This window comes from Typopeltis vanoorti, chromosome 1, assembly GCF_054136105.1.
Source record: "Typopeltis vanoorti isolate ZY-2024b chromosome 1, IOZ_Tvanoo_1.0, whole genome shotgun sequence".
NCBI lineage: Eukaryota > Metazoa > Arthropoda > Arachnida > Uropygi > Thelyphonidae > Typopeltis > Typopeltis vanoorti.
The window spans coordinates 110494213-110513914 of NC_143549.1; the positions used below are offsets into that span (position 1 = coordinate 110494213).

The following is a 19702-nucleotide window of genomic DNA, read 5'->3' on the forward strand; positions in this document are numbered from 1 at the left end:
TTGCAAGTCATTCTATCAAGTAGTTTGTTTTATACAACTGTTTGAAGCAAAAGTATTGTCTGTATCCCTTGAAATGGATGAAATTGAGTACCGTGTGTTATAAAATTCTTTGTAAAAGAAGGTTTACAGCAAAAGATTCATTTGAAGTTCATAAAAGTTTATGGGCACTCTTCTCCTTTGTTCTTGACAATTAAGAAATGGGCTGCCCAGTTTAAGCGTGGCCATATCAGCCTTGAAGATGATCCACATGAAGGATATCCAAAAAGTGTAACAAAAATCATTGAATCAAGTGCACGATATGGTATTGGATGACCGGCGAGTCAAAGTGCGTGAAATTGCTGAGACTATAGGCATTTCAAAAGAACGTGTAGGATATATTTTGCAGGAAGAATTGCAAATGACAAAGCTTTGCGCAAGATGGGTGCCATGTTTGCTCACAGCAGATCTAAGCATTTTAACAAGAATAAAACTGATTTTGTGCATCGATTTATTACTATGGATGAGACTTGGTTTCACTATTACACACCAGAATCAAGTAGTCAAAACAGTGCACAGAAGCCGATTGTTTAACGCCAAAGAAGACAAAGTCGGTTCCATCAGTAGGAAAGGTCATGGAATTTTGTTTATTTTTATCTTGAAAAGGGTAAAACAATAACCAGGGAATATTATTCCGATCTTTTAACCAGACTAGATGGAAAAAATTCGTGAGAAAAGATCCGGTTTGCAGGAGAAAAAAATCATCTTTCATCAGGACAATGCACTTGACCACAAAGGTGTTATGTGATAATTTTGTCGAATCTTTACATTGTGTTTGTAATATCTAAATTTCATAGATAATGTGGCACTTTTTTCTAGTAGTAATTTTCCTCAAAACCCGGTAGTTATTTTATTTTGATGATTATCTTTAGTACACTATGTGCATTTTTTTAAATGGCATACTTCATACTCCAGAATACAAGAACTTACAAAGCTAAAAGAATACAAATCTTCTGTGTTCCATGTAAAATGTGATGTTACCATTCGCCAATTTAATTTTTGTAATGATAATAACTCCTGCCCTTCCTAATAAAAAGTTATAAGTTCAGGACACCAATAAGTGAGTTGGTGGTCTTACACTGCATGATAAAGAAACATCCATCAGGTAAAGTTGATTGAGAGGGTTCATCCCAGTTTAATAAAGAAGAGATTGTTCGTATGGAAGAAACTAAGTTAATCTTTGGAATTTATATAAAGGTGCATGTAAATGGATGAGAATGTTTTATTTTTGCTTAGAAAGTGGGAGGTAAACAGATTGTGCTACTGAAGTGTCTGAAAGCGAAAGCATTAAAGACAAATTATAATTCACATGGTGTTAGTAGGATCCTGTTGTGAGGCTTGGAGATCTAATAAGAAAATTTGGTCCTTCAGTATTGAAAACTTCTGGGTACACCAAACTTAGTGGTTTATTTTTTTTTTTGAAGTAAAAGAAGTGGTTCCCTATTGAGAATTAAAACATGAAATTACTCATATGTAAGAATATTTGCCGCAAAAATTCCCAACTACATAAGCACACTCATAAACATTGCTCTTCTCTTCTCATATGAAATCATGCGCTTTGTGACTAGTCTGTAATGTATCAAAATGTTTTCCCAAACATTCCACTAACATACGCTGTATGGGAAAACATTTTTGATATATGAAAGATTTGAGTTTTGATACATTAGAGTTGGTTGACTAGTCAACCTCTCACACGTGAGCCCAACATACTAAATGCATTGGCTGTGCACAGCTATAGTTAAATATTTAATAAAATATAGTTAAAAATTTAATAAATAAAAAACATGGCATCCATTTGGTTTATTAGTTTAAAAAAGCAGCAATCCAAATCTTGTATTAACTGTTAAACAGACAATAGTCATTATAAAAGTTTTTTATAAATATTAAATTGTTCTAAAGAAATTTGCAGAAATATCTGATGGTGTTGCTCTTTTTCAGTTCCAGAAATATGCTCTCAAGCACGGCAGATATTTGTAACAGTGAGACAGCACTATGCCATTTTGAGTACAAAGGTTCCAAGAGATCAGTACTTTAGGTAATCATTGCAGGATTATACTTGGGAAATAATCTGTATTGTTAGCTTAACATGTAAATTAACACATTAATACACAGTAAGTTGTAATACTTTACTTGAAAAGTGATGTGCTAGTAATATTTTATTTAAAAAAAAATCTGTTCTTTGAACTGCTTACTTGACAACATGCTATTATATTGTGGAAATATAGTACAGTTCCAATGGATATAAATTTCAGTTTGTTGAATTATACTCTGTTACCGTTATGTTTCAAAATTCTATTTTAGTTCAATAATGGCATATTTTATAATATAATCTTTGTGATTTTTTCAATTTATGCATACTTAATTTTCTAGGTAACAATTGAACTATATTTTTTCTTGTAACATGTTAACCCCAGTGACCTGTAAAGTTATGGCCAGCTATCATCGCTTTATTGAAACCTAATTAATGCTATTACAGTGCGCTTAGCTGCAGTTAATGTTATCACAGTGCGCTTAGCTGCAGTTAATGTTATTACAGTGAGGTCTTCCTTCTCCATCACAGCATCCATCCTGCCACTAGCCCAGACTGGTGCCTGACGTTTACCATCCATTTGGCTGTCTGAAGGATACACTCGGGATGCTGTTTGCAAATGATCAAATGGCTTTAACACAGATTAATCTGCTTTTGCCATTTTTCAACAATCTTTGCAAACATTGTCATTTTCCATCATCATTCTCTATGCACTTTTGCCCTAACTTAACCATCAACTGAAACAAATTGTTCATGAAGAGCTTCATTGTTGGAGTAAAGATTTATGGAGGTTGGTGTATATATTGTCTCACTTAATGATGGCAAAAGTGTATAGAGAATGATGGAAAATGACAGAATGTTTGCAAAGATTGTTGAAAAATGGCAAAACGCTTGTGAAAGACAGCAGATTAATCTGTGTTAAAGCCATTAATAAATAAATTATATTTTCTGAGGGAAAAAAATAGCCATTACTTTTATACCATTGCATGTGTTCTCTGGCCAGTTTGCATGTCACTTAGAATGAAAATCCCAAGGTTTTATTAGAAATAACCTGTCCCTGCATAATAGATCAACTAACCCCCCACCATTAATTGAAGAGACCTTTAGCGGTTTCTTTTGCGCTGCAACAGCAATCAAGGTCTTTCCAGGCAAAGGACATCTTCATTATAAACTGTGCTATGAAGTAACAGTACTGTACAAAAAGTCTTAGATATTATTTGAAAAACACTGGAAGGCAAACAGAACCATATCTTCAGATCAGAGAAGTGTCTCATAAAGAAGTAATAATTAAAGATATTTAATTATATGTAGCAAGTATAATTTAAAGTAATTATTTGATTTTATTAAGATGGAATGTTGCTAGCAAGCTTGAGAGTTTGCCTGTCTGATTTAAAGTATCTTTTTAATGTTATTTTAAAGTGTACGTGACATAAACAGGAGTGTCAACTAGTTCACTGCTGCTATATTGTTTTCAATTTTGTGAATCAGGTATTAAAAAAAAGAGATAAGAATAGGAAAGAAGATAGAGATGTGGAATGGAGGGGTAAGAGATGTGGTGGTGGTGTGTTTATTATATGTGGGAAGTTCTTTGTCGTTTACAGGGGGTTCTTGACCTATCTCGTCCTCGACATGCGTCGTTTCGACTTTATGGCGGTAATCCCACAAATAATTTAAAAAATAAATTTCGACTCGAAGCAGCGCAACATAAAATTCAAACATCGGGGGCAAACTTGTTTGTGAGCGTGGCGGAAGAATATGCCGTTATGCGGCGTTTGTTTGGGAGAGGTGGCGTCGCTTGGGTCAAAGCATACACTCTTTAGGTACCACGTGCTTTGTTTACATCCACTCTCTCACTTTTGTGTTTGTGTTTTTTTGTGACTTTTTACCCTTCAATATGGCTCTCAAACGTAAGGCAGACTCTTCCGATGGCAGTGTGTCGAAGAAAAGGAAAGCCATTACATTAGAAGTGAAATTAGACATTATTAAAAGGACAAAAAAGGGAGAAATGCCAATGAACATCGGCCACTCATTGAACTTAAGTTGTACCACAGTCGGGACTATTATCAAGGATAAAGTTCGCATCCTTGAACATGTGAAAGGATTGGCGCCCATGAAATCAATTGTGATTACGAAAAAACGTAGTAGGCTCATGATTGAGATGGAAAGGCTTCTTGTTCTTTGGCTGGAAGACCAGCATCAAAGCCGTATTCCAGTTAGCCTCATGTTAATTCAAGAAAAGGCGAAAAGATTGTTTGAGACATTGAAAAGTGAAAGGGGGAAACTAGTGCAGGTGAAGAGTTTAATGTTAAAAAACGTTTAATTTTCTTGACCAAAAAAGCTCTGGAAAAACTTTTATTGGGATTATATTGATCAAGTGTATATAATAAACAACTAAGTTATACCAACTAGTTTCACCAACTAAGTCTGTTGGCATCTTCAGGGTACATAACTGATGTAAGGCACTAAAAAGTAAAAAAACTGTTACAAACTAAAATCAACCAATTCCAATTATATTAAACAAAGAACAGAGCGTGTACAATACATTCATAGAGCGTGGATGATCTCACTTGTTGTTATTTAGGAACGTTCAACTCGCCAGAACTGAATTATAGTGCCAACTATAGAACGTTCCTAAATAACAAGTGAGATCATCCACGCTCTATGAATGTATTGTATGTGCTCTGTTCTTTGTTTAATATAATTGGAATCGGTTGATTTTAGTTTGTAACAGTTTTTTTACTTTTTAGTGCCTTACATCAGTTATGTACCCTGAAGATGCCAACAGACTTAGTTGGTGAAACTAGTTGGTATAACTTAGTTGTTTATTATATACACTTGATCAATATAATCCCAATAAAAGCTTTTGAAGAGTTTAATGTTAGTAAAGGTTGGTTTATGCGGTTTAAGGCTCGGGGCAATTTACATAACCTTAAGATGCAAGGTGAAGCTGCTAGTGGTGATGCTAAAGCAGCTGGCGAGTGTCCTGAGGGGGGGGGGGTTGGCTGAGATAAGGGGGGGGGGGGCTACAGTGCTCAACAAGTGTTTAATGTGGAAGACAGACCTGTTTTGGAAACGTATACCTAATCGTACCTATATCGCCAACGAGGAGAAGGCAGCACTAGGCCATAAAGCTGGTAAGGAGAGGCTGACTTTGCTTCTTGGGGCTAATGCTGCTGGCAACTTAAAACTGAAACCCTTGTTGGTCTATCAGGCTGAAAATCCAAGGGCACTGAAGGGCATTTAGAAGGGTCAACTGCCTATCATCTGGAGGTCTAATAAGAAGGCATGGGTGATGCTTCAAATCTTCGAGGACTGGTTTACCAACCATTAGTGCCAGAAGTTCAGAGGTACTGTACAGCCAAGGGTCTGCCCTTTAAGGCATTGTTAGTGTTAGACAATACCCCTGGTCCCCCCCCCCACCCTGCCCAGTTGAATGACTTTCATCCTAATGTTAAGGTGGTTTACCTTCCACCAAACACCACAGCCCTTTTGCAGCCTATGGACCAGGGTGTTATTGCTTCCTTTAAGGCCTACTACCTTCGCAGGACATTTGCTATGACTTTCAGGGCAACTGAAAAAGACAAGAACTTAACCCTCAAAGACTTTTGGAAATTGTATAGCACTTATAATGCCATACAAAACATTGAGCATGCTTGCGATGAAGTGAAACAAACAAATTTGAATGGTGTATTGAAAAAAAACTGTGTCCCCAGTTTGTGAATGATTTCCATTTCTATGAGGAGACAGTTGAGGCTGTCACAGAGAAGGGGTTGTTGCCGTGGGGAAGCAGATGAATTTGGAAGTGGAGGCCGAAGATGTCACAGAGCTTCTGGCATCTCATGGGGTGGAGTTGTCAGCAGAAGACCTCATTCAGTTAGAGAAGCAGCTGATTGAGGAGGAGGAAATGGTTCCAACCCCTGAACCCAGGAGATTCACCACCAAGGGCTTGGCAGGAGGTTTTGCCTCATTGAGGATGGGCTGGCCAACTTTGAGGCCGAGGATCCCAACACTGCTAGGTACACAAAGGTCTTCTGAGGGGTTATGGGTTGCCGGCAGTGTTATAGGCAGATATACGAGGAGAAGAGGATGGTATCATTCCAGACTAGCGTGGAACATTTTTTCACAAAGGTAGAGAGGCCTGCAGCAGGTGCTGGTACCTCAACTGTCTCTCCAACCACAGGATAAAAGGTAAAGAATTGTTTTCATTTTTGTTTTTATTTTTTTAATCACCTGTACAGAATGTACAGTTTCATTTGTCATTTTGGGGATTGTTCTCATTTTTATGTTTGTTTTTTTATTACAGTTTCATTTTTGTCATTTTTCTGTACTATACAGTAATTATGTTATCCCTTTCATTTTCCTATGGCCTAGTTCTGTTTCTTATATATACGTATGACTTTAGGGATGTTTTAGGTCAGGTAAGTAACTTAGGCTATGGTAATTCCGACTTGCATCGAAAATCGCCTTACGTCTGTCCATAGGAACAGATCTCCGACGTAACTCGAGAACCCCCTGTACTTACTTACCAGAAGAATTTTCCTCTGCACCAAAATGCAGTGATATATATCATTTTTCTACAAGCATGTAATTAATATTTAACAAATAAATTTGTTAAGATAATATATCCATTATGGTTATCATCATTTTCATTAGAAATTGCTTACTTTATTTCTAGAAATAAACCTAGATGTTATATTATAAATACAGGTGCATGTCATTTTGTTTGTGTTATCTAGATAATGATAATAAACATTTGAAAATAATACTTTGATGATCATTTGTATTGATTTGATTTTTCAAATTTAATTCAGTATGTCTTGACTCTTTGTATGTTTTAACAAACTTTCAAATTAAATTTAATTGTACATAGATTCCATGATCACTGGCGGTTTGTCACCCAAAGATTAGTATTTCTATCTGCATTTATAGTCTATCTTGAATCAGAAAAACTGATCAATAAAGAAGAAGTTGCAGAGTTTTTGGGAGGTTAGTTTTTACTTTTGTGTGTGTATTTATTTACATACAAATTTTATTTCATCATTATATGAAATCATCACACTGGTTTCATTATACACTTGCTTGTACATACATGCATGTAATGGAATTAACCATAAGTGTAATTATTATTATTTTATGGCATTTCCATGGAGTTTGGAGACTTATCGTGGGATACCCAAATTAGCTATTATATACACACAAATCCTATCATACCTCTCCTTGAATCCATTCACTATCAAGGAATTCGTAACCAATTCTGGCTAACCATTCCATTCACCCACCGCTTTCCACACAAAAAAATCTGGTCCTCACACATGGATGGCCCCTAGTTCTCTGATTATTTGTCATATATGGAAAAATTTCACTTGCATCAATTTTATAAAACCCCTTTAATATTGTAAAAGTTTCTATCATGTCCCCTCTTTTCTTCCTATCAGTTAAACTTTGTAACCCACAAACCTTCAACCTATCCTATTAGGGAGTATTCCACAGACCTGTCATCTGGTAACTCATCTCTGAATCCTCTCTACTACCTTCTGATTCCCAAGAAACCCAGTTGATCAAATCTGTGTGCAGTAGTCAAGGTGTGGTCAAATCAAAGCATTATAAAGAGGGATAACTTCTTTACTTGTTAGCATGTTTTTCAACAACCAAGTAATCCTTTGAACTATTTTACCAACTTTTGTAATATGCTCTCTGAACTTCAACTCTTTGTCTTTGTCCACCATTATCCCCAAGTCCCTAGCCTCATCAATTTCCTGCAATCCAATACCATCAATATGATACACCATATGCAACCTTTTCAACCCAGCATGCATAACTTTACATTTTGTAACATTAATTGATAATCATTATCCTTTGCCCACAATGCCAATTTATTTAAACCATCCTGCAGTATATTTACATCACCTTTATCAACTATTGCTCTCTCCAGTTTTGCATCATCAGCAAACAACTGAATATCCTCTCTTAAATCTTTCTCTCTGTCATTGATCTAGTGTTTTGAACCCTGAGATACTCCACTTGTCACCATCATTCTCTTAGATTCCACTCCACCATATACTACTCACTGGTGCCTGTCCATTAGCTTCCCCCCCCCCCCTCTGTTCATACTACTAGTCTCAATCCATTCCCATTTGCTCCAGCTTTTGTAATAGTTTTTCATGTGGTTTTCTGTCAAATGCCTTGGCAAAGTCGAGCAGTATCATGGTGTAGCCATTACCTTTATCCAACTCTCTTGTTACTTTATTATAAAATGTGAATAAGTTATTAAGATAGGACCTACCCTTTACAAAGCCATGCTGTCCACCAGTATTGCATCCCTATCCACCCACTGTTGTATTTTACCTTTCACCAACTTTTCCAATTGGTCTGTAGTTTGCTACCTCTGTCTTGGAGCCACCTTCATATAATGGCACTAACTTACCCTCTTTCCACTCCTCTTGGAACCCTGCCAGAGCTGAGACTTGGATTGAACGACTTTGTCAGAGGCGATGTCAATTGTCTTGCACATTCACTTAGTACATGGGCTGATATGTTATCCAGTCTTACTGCTATGTTCACTTTCATATTTTTTTAGTATGCTGTGAACACCTTCTGTTTATCTACCTCAATTTTGATACATATCTCTGTAACATGCAACTGTAAAATCTCCACCTGGATGATACACTTTGCAAAATGATCACTCAGCAATTCAACTATTTCTTTTGGCTTAGTCACCTTCCTACCATGAGCATTGTTTAAAGTCATCCTACCATAGTTATTTTTTCTCTTGTTAATAATAAAAAATGAAATAACAAAAAAAACTCTTTTGGGTTTACTTTGACTTGTTTAGCCAATTCTCTCTGTCTGATTTGGCCTTTCTTTTTCGTTATATTTCTTCGACAATTTTTTTTTTTTTTTCTTGCTTTATATCCCTACTCATCCACTTAATTCCAACTTGGTTTTTCTTCCTCCTGACCTTGGGTTTGCAGTCTGATACTATTAATCTCAAGCAATCACTGACCACTTGCCATGCACTGCTGGCATTCTTTCCTTGTAGCTTCTCAAGCCATTGCACTGTTCCAGGATGACTCCTGAGCCTCTCATAATCACCAGCCTTATAGTTGAACATAAAGCCCTTCTTGACAGAGAATTCCACATTTGGCAGCTTCCCAAAACAAGACTGCATAGTCACTCTCCCCAGTTATGGGGGTTGGGGTGTCTACCTTGGTTATGGATATGTCTTCTTATGCTATTATCAGATCCAGCACTCTCGAATCCCTTGTTCCCTCTATAACATGTTGTTTCATGTAATCATCCCTTAGCAACTGTATAAATCCCACTTCCAACTTGCCATGTCCCCTTTCCTACCTCCAGTCGATGTCTCGCATAGTTAAAGTCTCCTGTAATAATTGTTTGGCCTACACTCATTATGTTAATCTGCTGATTCTCGTAGAAAGGCTTATACGTTGGTTGCACATGATTATTAAATAACCTAAGGAATTCACAATGTATACTGGAATATAAATTAAAATAAAGTTTAATATATACTTCCTATATTTCGGCAACGTCACGTTGCCATCTTCATGGGAACATAAGATTAAGACGTGCATGCAGGCACTAAAAACAGCAAATGAGTCGAAGAGCGAAAAGTACTGTTTTTCCTAAAAGTCCCGATGGTGTGTCCTAGATGGCTATATTAGGTATTCTTGGTCGTTGGGCTGAAGTTCTGTCCAAAGACCAAGAATCCTGCTTGTTTGGCCAAAGTAGGACAGCTTACAACTGCAAGGGACCTGGTATGCACCAGGTAGGTCTAGGAAAAGTGGTTGGTCTTTAGTGGAGTGGATAAGGGATGCCAAATTTCTATATGGTCTGTAACAAGAGGTCAGGTCATGTTTTTTTAGGATTTTGGTAATTTTTTCCGAGGTGCCCTGGATGTAGGGAATGGTGATGGATTTAGAGTAATCTTTATTGTGAGGGGGGGGTTACCTAAGAAACAAGCCAACCTCAACAAATTTGGATGCATGAGACTGCCCCAAATTTGGGAGACGTACATCTTGAGAACTTCAGCCCAACGACCAAGAATACCTAATATAGCCCGCTAAGGGACACCATCAGGACTTGAGGAAAAACAGTAGTTTTCTCTCTTTGACCTTATTTGCTGTTTTAATTCTTCAGCTATCATCAGCAACCCCACCTCCTGTCCTGTTCTCCCTATCCTCCCTGAAAATACAATATCCTTTACATTCTATCCCTGTAACTATTATTTTCAGTCAACCAAGTCTTGCTGATGCCTATAATTTTTGGCCAAGTTGAGCTGGCCATTGCCCAAAACTTTTCATCCTTATTCCTGATACTTCTTGCATTCATGTATTGCCCAACGACATGTGTGAGAATCCTGGCTAGCACAGTGCCAAGAAGAGTCAATTCATGTTGAAGGAGAGAAAGGAATAAGGCAATGTATGAATTCGTCACCAACATGTGAAATCATGTACTTTATATGTAAAATTTTCCAACTCTTGTATAAGCAAAATAGTTACCACTTTAAAAACTAGAATTTTCACAAAAGAAAAGCTAATTTTCCATTGTATAATAATAATAAGCACTCATCATTGATTACCCTATTATCGGAATGGATTCGCCTTCTTCTGCACATGGCGAGGGGTCTTGCATCTGTGTTCAGACAGTACATGCATTTCAACATCCCTTTGTACTCATAGTTACTTACCCTTGTGTAATGTCATTACCAACCCATTCAAATCGGAAACCTGTGAAATCCCATTCGGTATTGCATGTTTCATGTAGTAAAATGTTTAGATTCAAATCTAAATGTTTTACTACATGTTTTAAATATCAAGACAGAAGAAGAATTCATCATAAAATATTATTACCAGAATCACTTGGGTTTAATTTAAATGTTTTTATTTGTAAAATTTTCAGCTAATTTTCATATCCATTGTCAATACAATTATAGGAAAACACAAAAAAAGAGAACAACAATTCATTTGAAAGCATGTGATATTATGTGCACTGTCAGCCAACAATTCAATTGGAAGCATGTGATATTATGTGCACCATAGGCTGCAGGAGAATAGTTCCATCTGCATTTCTGAATAAAATAATTTAGTTGATAAGTAGTTTATTAACTAAATTATTTTATTCAGAAATGCAGATAGAGCTATTCTCCTGCAGCCAATAGTGCACATAATATCACATGCTTTCAATTGAATTGTTCTCTTTTTTGTGTTTTCCTATAATTGTATTGACAATGGCTATTAAATTAAATATTTTACAAATAAAGACATCTAAATTAAACGTAAGTGATTCCAGTAATAATATTTATGATGAATGTTTTACTAGTATTTTTATGCCTTTTGCATCACAGGGTAAACAAATTAGCCCTACTTTCCAGTAGCGACCACATGCTGTCATCAAACTTTTGTGTGTTAGGAGTCAGGAGCCACCAAGATCATGACATTCATAGGATAAAATTAACACAGTGTGGTGAATAATGCATTAGGTTTTCTGCCAAAATGTGTTCTTTTGCATCATGACAGTACTCAGCCTCATTCAACTGGTTCAACCATTCATACATTAATTCAAGAACTTAAAATTCTTCTTCACCCTAGAGTCTAAATCTTACTCCACAGTCTTCTTTAAAAATGTATTGTGTAGATGTTGAAGTAAAAATTGTTATCCATACCTAGCTGAAAGAACAAATAAAACATTCTTTTCTGTTGGCTACAAGAAACTTATGGACTGATTTAACAAGGATTTGAAACAACAAATTAACTACATTGAAAAATAGTGCAAAATGTTTGTATATTTTCAATTTCTGTATCCAATGAAAAATGTCTTTAATTTTTTTTTTAAATTTATCTTTTTATAGAAGTAATATATTTGTTATCTATACTGATCTTTGGATTGTGCAACATGGCATTGTCATGTTGCACAGTCTAACATTGTCATTTATATTTTGCCGAAATTAAATTTCACTGAGGAGTGGCTTAAGTCAAAGCTAGATAACTGTGAAGATTCTCCCACATTGCCTATAAAGAATGCAGAGAACTGACTAGAGCTTTTGACTCATTCTCTCCCTGCCTTCTTGTGGTATGCTCAGTTATTAGGTTTCCTTGGATATTGAAGGAATAAGGTTGGACTAGCAACTTTTAGGACAAGCCAACCAGATGATGTATAGGCTTTAAAGTGCAGATAAATACATTCATGCAGTGTTAAGATGCCATGCTGGCTTTGGACATCTTGTGGTTAAACAAAGTCCCAGCTGTTTTTATCAGGGAGCAAGGAAGAACTGTAGGAGGTCAGCTGCTGAACGGAATTGAAGATAGGTGCTATCATTGCAAAAAGTGAAATGAGGTAGAACTAGCAGAATTACAGAAATAACGTGTCAACATAATTGTTGTTAGAGAGACATAAAGACACAAACAAGTGAAATATTTATAAATAAAAACTATAAGGATCAAAGCTAAATCTGTGTTCTATGGAACACAGAGAACTGATCAAGGCTCTTCAGCTTCTTTTACAACATTTAGTAGATATTCATATGGATACTGAATGAACAAGGAAGAGCTAACAACTTAGGAGTTTGGCCAAACCAAAAGAAAATAATGGTGTGACATTACAATGTCATGCTTACTGGTGTAGCACCTGGTTAAATGCCTGCTCTTTCTGTCATGTAACTACGGCAGACAGTGAAAAGTCAATCACTGGGACAAACTCAGACTCAACATTGGCAGAATTTAAGATAGGCACCATTGGCCTAAGAATTGCCAACAGAAAAGAAGTGGAGTTGACACAGATCGTTTAGAGAAGTACCACATCAACAATATTGGAACTGAAATAAAGAAGTTAAAAATAGATGAAAGTCTTCTAAATAATAACTACAAGATGTTATATTCAGGCAGTAGGGATCTGGGAAATGAAGTAGCTGTAGCATTCTCTGTTGAATTGTATGCAATTTTGTGGGTAATTGGACAATGAAACTTGGTTGCACTTATGGTGTCACAGAAGGTTTCTACTGAGGAAGGAGTAGAGGAGTTTTTTGAGTCATTAGTGAAGCCAGCTGACATAAGGAAAATTTGGTCCTGATTGGAGATCTAAACAGTAGACTAGGAAATGATGAGCCACATAGAAATGTTTTGAGAACATTTATGAAATGTGCAGAGCTAATAATAATGGTAAGTACCTGCTGGATTTCTGTACATGGACTAGTTTTATGCTGGACCATTAGTAACACTATGGTCCAGCATAAAAATGTGCACAAATTCATATGGAAAAAAAGACACATAGTTAGTTAGAAAGACTTCTTTTCTTATTAAGAAAAAGAGTTACTGACTATTACAGTTAATAGTGAATATTTCACACTCATTCAGGATGCATGAGTATGCAGAAGATTTGAAATAAGAAGTGATTGCAATTTCATCTGAAAAACTCGAGCCAGCTTACACTATAATTCCCTAGCACAGTGCTGACCAAACTTATGGATGTAAAGGCCTCTTTCGAAAAATTAAAATATTTTAATATTTAAAATTTTTTTTAAATATGGGCATCGAAAAAAAAAATTTATAATGCAGACATATATTATTATAATATTTATTGGTTTTATATTCAATACAAAACATACACAGCGAATATTGCAAAACTCAAATGCAAATATTACATTTTTAACATCTTACAGACACATTTGACATGGTCATAAAACATTTTACATTTATTTTCATTATTTCATGGCCCCCGTCAACAAACCCAAGTGTCACAGTCCACAGTTTGGGAAGCACTGCCCTTGTAAAATATATCAACTAATCTAAAGTATACTTCATAAGTGCAAAATGCAACAGCATTGCCTCCCTCTCTTCATCTGGCATTTGAGCCTTCTGGTCCCTTGCTAAGACTATGGGCATAGCTTCTGCCCTTCCTTGTTTTCATCTCTCTCTCTCTCTCTCTCTCTCTCTCTCACTCATCCTGATGAGACCATGGTAACATCACCAAAAGATAAGGCAGATGTGTTGACATTGATCTTTTCTTCAATTCTTGTTTCAGTGACCAAGACAAATCATCTTCTGCAATACAACAAACTGACCACTGCTTGCTTCTGCTAATCTTTCACCAAAATATCAGAAAAATCCTCATTAATGTTGATACTAATAAGTTTTCTGTTCCAGATGGTATCTTTCCAGTTTTTCTAGTCCTAACATCCTTGCTACGCTCACTCTTACACCATTTCCATGGATGAGACCCCCCCCCCTCTCTCCCACCATTCTCTCCCTTCCTGCTATATACTGAAAAAGTCTTCAGTGGCAATCCCCCGTATATAAAACCCCTCTAATAACATGTGTTCTATCATGTCTCTTTTTTGCCTATCAGCTAGTTTTTGAAGTCCACAGACCTACAATCTGTTATCATAGGGAGCATTCTGTAGACCTGCCGCAGTCTTTGTCTTCTCGGAATCCAGGTGACCAGATGTGGCTTTATTAAAACCTTATAAAGGGGGAACAATAACTTATCTATCCCTTCTTGTTATTGTGTTGTTCAACAACCACATAATCTGATGTTCTGATTTTGACTACCTTTGCATTATATCTTCTAAACTTCATTTCCCTGTCCATAATCACCCTCAAATCTCTGGCCTAATTAGTTTCCTGCAGTTCAGTTCCATCAGTTATAGTATGCATCCTGTGATCTCTTCCAAAAAAGTACATCTCCTTAAACTTGACCACATTAAACTGTCAGCCATTTACTTTACTGCTTGTTTACCTATATTGCTAGTTTATTAATTAATTCATCCTGCAGGATTTTTACATCACCTTCATTTACTATCGTTCTTCCTATCCCAATTTTACATTATCAGCAAACAGCTGGTTATTTCCTGTCAACTCATTTTCTAAACATCAGTACACAAATTAAACAACAGAGGATCAAGTACTGAGCTCTGTGGTGCGTCACTAGTCACACACCCTCTCTTAGACTTGCCTCCTCTATAAACCACTCTGTCCATCGGCCACCCTTTAATCCACATCACCAGATTCATATCCATCTCCATTTGTTCCAGTTTATGCAGCAGAGTTCTATATGGAATCCTGTCAGTTGTTTTTGCAGTGTCTAGCAGTATCATTGAATAGCCATTTTTCTTATCTATGTCACTTATTATAAAAGATAAACAAATTACTAAGGCAAGACCTCCCTTCACAAAACCGTGCTTGCTCTTTATGACACATCATATTCCTATCAATCTAGTCCTGAATTGTGAAGGGTACCAATTTCTCCTGTACCTTAATGACTACTCCTGAGATACTGATTGGCCTATAATTTACTACTTCTGTCTTGGAGCCTCCCTTATGTAGTGGGACTATATTGCAATCTCTTTCCACTCCATTGTCACCTTCTCAGTACTGAGGTTTAAATTAAACAGCTTGATCAGAGGTGTGGGATGCTTAAGGGTCAAAGCTGTATAACTGAGAGGAGACCTCCACATAGCCTTTAAAGGAATGCAGAGAACCGACCAGGGCTTCTAACCTAATGTCCAATCCTCACCTTCTCGTGGTGCACCCTGTTGGGTATCTACTTTGATACTGAACGAACGAGGATGGGCTGGCAATTTGGGATTTAGCTGACCAAATTGTATTCTTATTGGTTAAACCAAAATAAAAAAAATGATGGTACAACATGACAAAATTTCATGCCGGCTGGAGCGTCGCCCGGTTAAACAAGGCCCCCGTTTTTTTCGCCAGGGAACTAGGGCGAACAGCGAAAAGTCAGCTACTGGAACAAATCTGAAAACAAACCCCAACTCAACATCACCAGAGTTAAAGATCGATACTATCAACGTAAGAAGCCTGAATGGCAAAGAAATGGAGCTAGCTGAGGAATTAGATAAGTACCAGATCGACATAATAGGGGTGACTGAAACAAAAAAGACCAAAACTGGTGAGATCTTTCTGAGCAATAAATACAAAATGTTATATTCAGGCAATGACTATCAAGGAAAAGAAGGAGTAGCCATAGTATTCAACACAAAATACAAGGCTAATCTTCTTGAATGGCAGGCAGTCTCAAGTAGAGTAATGTGGGCAAATATGAGAATGGGGAACTGGACAATGAGACTTATTTGTGCCTATGGTCCCACAGAAGGTTCTACTAAGGTAGAAGTGGAGGAATTTTTTGAGGCTTTAGAAAAAGCAACTGACACAATGAAAAAGGAAAAGTTGGTCCTTGTTGGGGATCTAAATAGCAGAGTAGGAAATGATTGTGAGACATACAAAAATATTTTGGGAAAATTTGGAAAAAAGAGCAAAGCTAATAATAATGGCAAATATCTGTTGGATTTCTGCTCAGGACATGGACTGGTTATTACTAACACCATGTTCCAACATAAAAATGTGCACAAATTCACATGGAGAGAAGAGACAAGGAATAAGAAAAGGCTCATTGACTATGTTATTGTTGATAGTGATGTTTTCTCCCTGGTGCAGGACACCAGAGTGTACAGAGGATTTGAAATTGGAAGTGATCACTATTTAGTCTTGAGCAGGATAAAATTGAATTTCATATTGAAAAGAATAACATGTAAGAAAGTTTTAAAGCGAATAAAAGTTGAGCAACTCTCAGATGTGAACTGTAGAGTAAAATACACAAAGATTATTGAAAAGAAAATGAAAGAGTTTGAGAACAGGAATCAAACCTTGGAGATTCAGTGGCAAACTCTGAAGAAAACATTGATTGATTCTGCCAGAGAGGCATGTGGTGAGGTTGTATGCAAGGATAAAAAAATCAGAACTCCCTGGTGGACACAGGAAGTTAAAGAGGCAGTGAAGGAAAAGAAGAAAGCATATCAAAAGTTCCTGGCAAATAAGTCAGCTTTTACTCTTACAGAATACAGAGACAAATGTAAGAAAGCTAAACAGTGTGTAAAACTAATTAAACAAAAGTCATGGGAGGACTTTGGCAAGAATATAGAAAATAAATATCAAGAAGGTGGCAAAATATTCTGGAGGTTGTTGAAGAAGCTTTGAAATGGAGGAAAGAGTGCTTTAAAAGGAGTTAGAGATGATAAAGGTGACAGGAAAATGGGAGAAAAGAAATCCTTGAAGTATGGAGTAATTACTTTGAAAAACTGCTAAATGAAACAAGCAGTGATGACAGCACAGTGATAAAAAACACTGACCTGGCATGCAGTCAGAAATACATATCCGTACTTGAAGTAGAAAAAGCCATCAAAGGCTTGAAATGTGGAAAGGCAGCAGGAGTAGATGATATTCGACCAGAAATGCTGAAGTATGGTGGTATAAAAGTCTTACAGTGGCTGCACGGCATAGTTCAGAAAGCCTGGACAGAGGGACGAATTCCCGATGATTGGAGTAGCGCTCTAATAGTACCCATATATAAAAAGGGAAATAAAACTGAATGTGAGAATTACAGAGGTATTTCCCTTCTGAGTGTTCCTGGCCAGATCTATGCAAGTATACTTGAGAAACGGTTGAGAAGAATTGTGGAAGAAAAGCTTGGTGAAGAACAAGCTGGATTCAGGCCAAATAGAGGCTGTCAGGATCAAATCTTCACTTTACGACAAATGGTCGAGAAAGCATTGGAATATAACAAAGATCTGTATTTAAGTTTTGTCAATTTAGAAAAGGCATATGACAAGGTGCCAAGAGAGAAGCTATTCAAAACGCTGCAATTATATGGTGTCAATGGGGCATTATATCAAGCAATACTTAGTCTTTATTTGAGTTGTGAGGCAGCAGTTAGAATTGAAGGAAGTGCAGGAAGATGGTTTAATGTTAAATCTGGTGTGAGACAAGGATGTACATTATCCCCTCTGCTATTCATTATCTATATGGATCACATTATGAAGGAAAGTGGTATTAAACCTGATATCAAAATCGGAGATGTTAATGTCAGCTCTTTGCTTTATGCGGATGATGTTATACTTCTAAATAAATCCACTACAAGTCTGCAAGATTCTCTGACTAAATTGAATAGCTGTGGTAATGGATATGGTATGAAGGTCAGCAATAAAAAGACAAAGACAATGAAAATAGGCAGAATCATTGAAAATGTCAACTGTGTTGTGAATGGAGAACCTGTGGAACAAGTGAAGCATTTCAGCTACTTAGGTACGATTTTTACTGAAGATGGTAAATTAAATATAGAAATAGACAACAGAATCAGCAAAGCTGGTATGGTGGGAAGTCAATTGAATAAATTCATATGGAATAAGAAAGAAATTAGTCTGAACACTAAATTAGCTATATACAAGATAGTGTTCAAACCAGTTTTAACTTATGGATCTGAGAGCTGGGTCAGAAGTAAAACACTTGACCAAAGACTAGAGTCCGCAGATATGAGAGTCCTGAGAAACATTATAGGCGTGAATAGATGGCATCAATGGCAATATCATATTAAAAATGAGGATATTAGGAAAGAACTTGACATTGTCAGCATCCAGGAATGCATTAGCAGAGCTAATCTCAGGTGGTATGGTCACTTAAATAGAATGGGAGAGGAAAGATTAGCAAAACAAGTGTTATCTGCCAGGTTGGCAGGAAAACGACCCAGAGGAAGACCAAGATATAGGTGGATTGATACGGTACAAAGTGTCTTAGACGATAGAAATATAAGATCTGATAATGTTGGAGTCTTGACAAGCAACAGACTGATTTGGAGGAAAATTGTAGATAGGATGTTAGTAATGATGTAAATTTTTCATTTAGTACTGTCATATCCTGTACACCCCTTGAGGGTACATTGCAGGAATTTGATGATGATGATGAGAGGTGCTGATAATTTAACTTAATTCCCTTGCAGGTTCTCATAATATGTGGATCTATATGGCATCTGATCCCATGGCTGTGTTTGCATTGAGGTTCAGCATTATTCTACCTCTATTTCTTCATCCTGTTTTCTCTCATCAGTTTGTCACATCTGGCATTTCAGTATCACCATTCAAAATGGTATATCCATGCAACATGATCACTCAGTAATTCAACTATTTGGTTTGCTTTTGTTATCTCCCCACCATCATCATATTAGTCATTCTTCTTTTTACTTACACATAGCAAAAGACTTGTTAGGTTTATTTTGGCATCATTAGCTAGCTTTCTCTCATAATTAGCCTTCCTTACATCACCTTTCTTGTCTTTGGCTTGTACTGCTCCTAGCCATGCTGATCACCTTTTTCTTTATATTCCCTTCATAAATTTTTCTTTGTCTGCAATTCTTGCTTAATGATGCTATTCATCCATCTCACTTCAACCTGATTTATCCTTCTGACTTTAGGTGTACAGTTTGATACTGCTTTCTTCAACCACCTTTTGACTACTTCTCATGGATTACCAACATTTCTCGCCTCCAAATTCTTATGCCATGGAACTGCTGAAAGCTGATTCCCCAGCTTGTTGTAATCACCTGCTTTGTAATTCCACATAGTCCATTCTTAACATAAAATTCTTTTCATGTTTAGCAATCTCTCAGGTCAAGACTACATGATCACTTTCCCTAAGTAGAGGCAGCCTAGCTAGATTAGTTTCTGTTAAGCTAGACTTACTATACATTACTGCCGGATTTGGTTGTGTCTGACATTGAGGCCTTCTCAACAAGCTACCTTCTTATGCTGTCCTTCTTGTCCTTTAATTGGATTGCCAG

General features: G+C 36.7%; 1 protein-coding gene across 1 annotated transcript in view; it reads left to right on the forward strand.

Annotated features, from left to right (window-relative positions):
• Positions 1 to 19702, forward strand: part of trsn (translin) — a 70713-nt gene that overhangs the window by 23636 nt on the left and 27375 nt on the right. Inside the window, exons 3-4 of the mRNA XM_090392804.1 lie at positions 1975 to 2071; positions 6936 to 7051. Coding sequence (XP_090248930.1) covers positions 1975 to 2071; positions 6936 to 7051 — 213 coding nt within the window. The remainder of the gene's footprint in view (positions 1 to 1974; positions 2072 to 6935; positions 7052 to 19702) is intronic.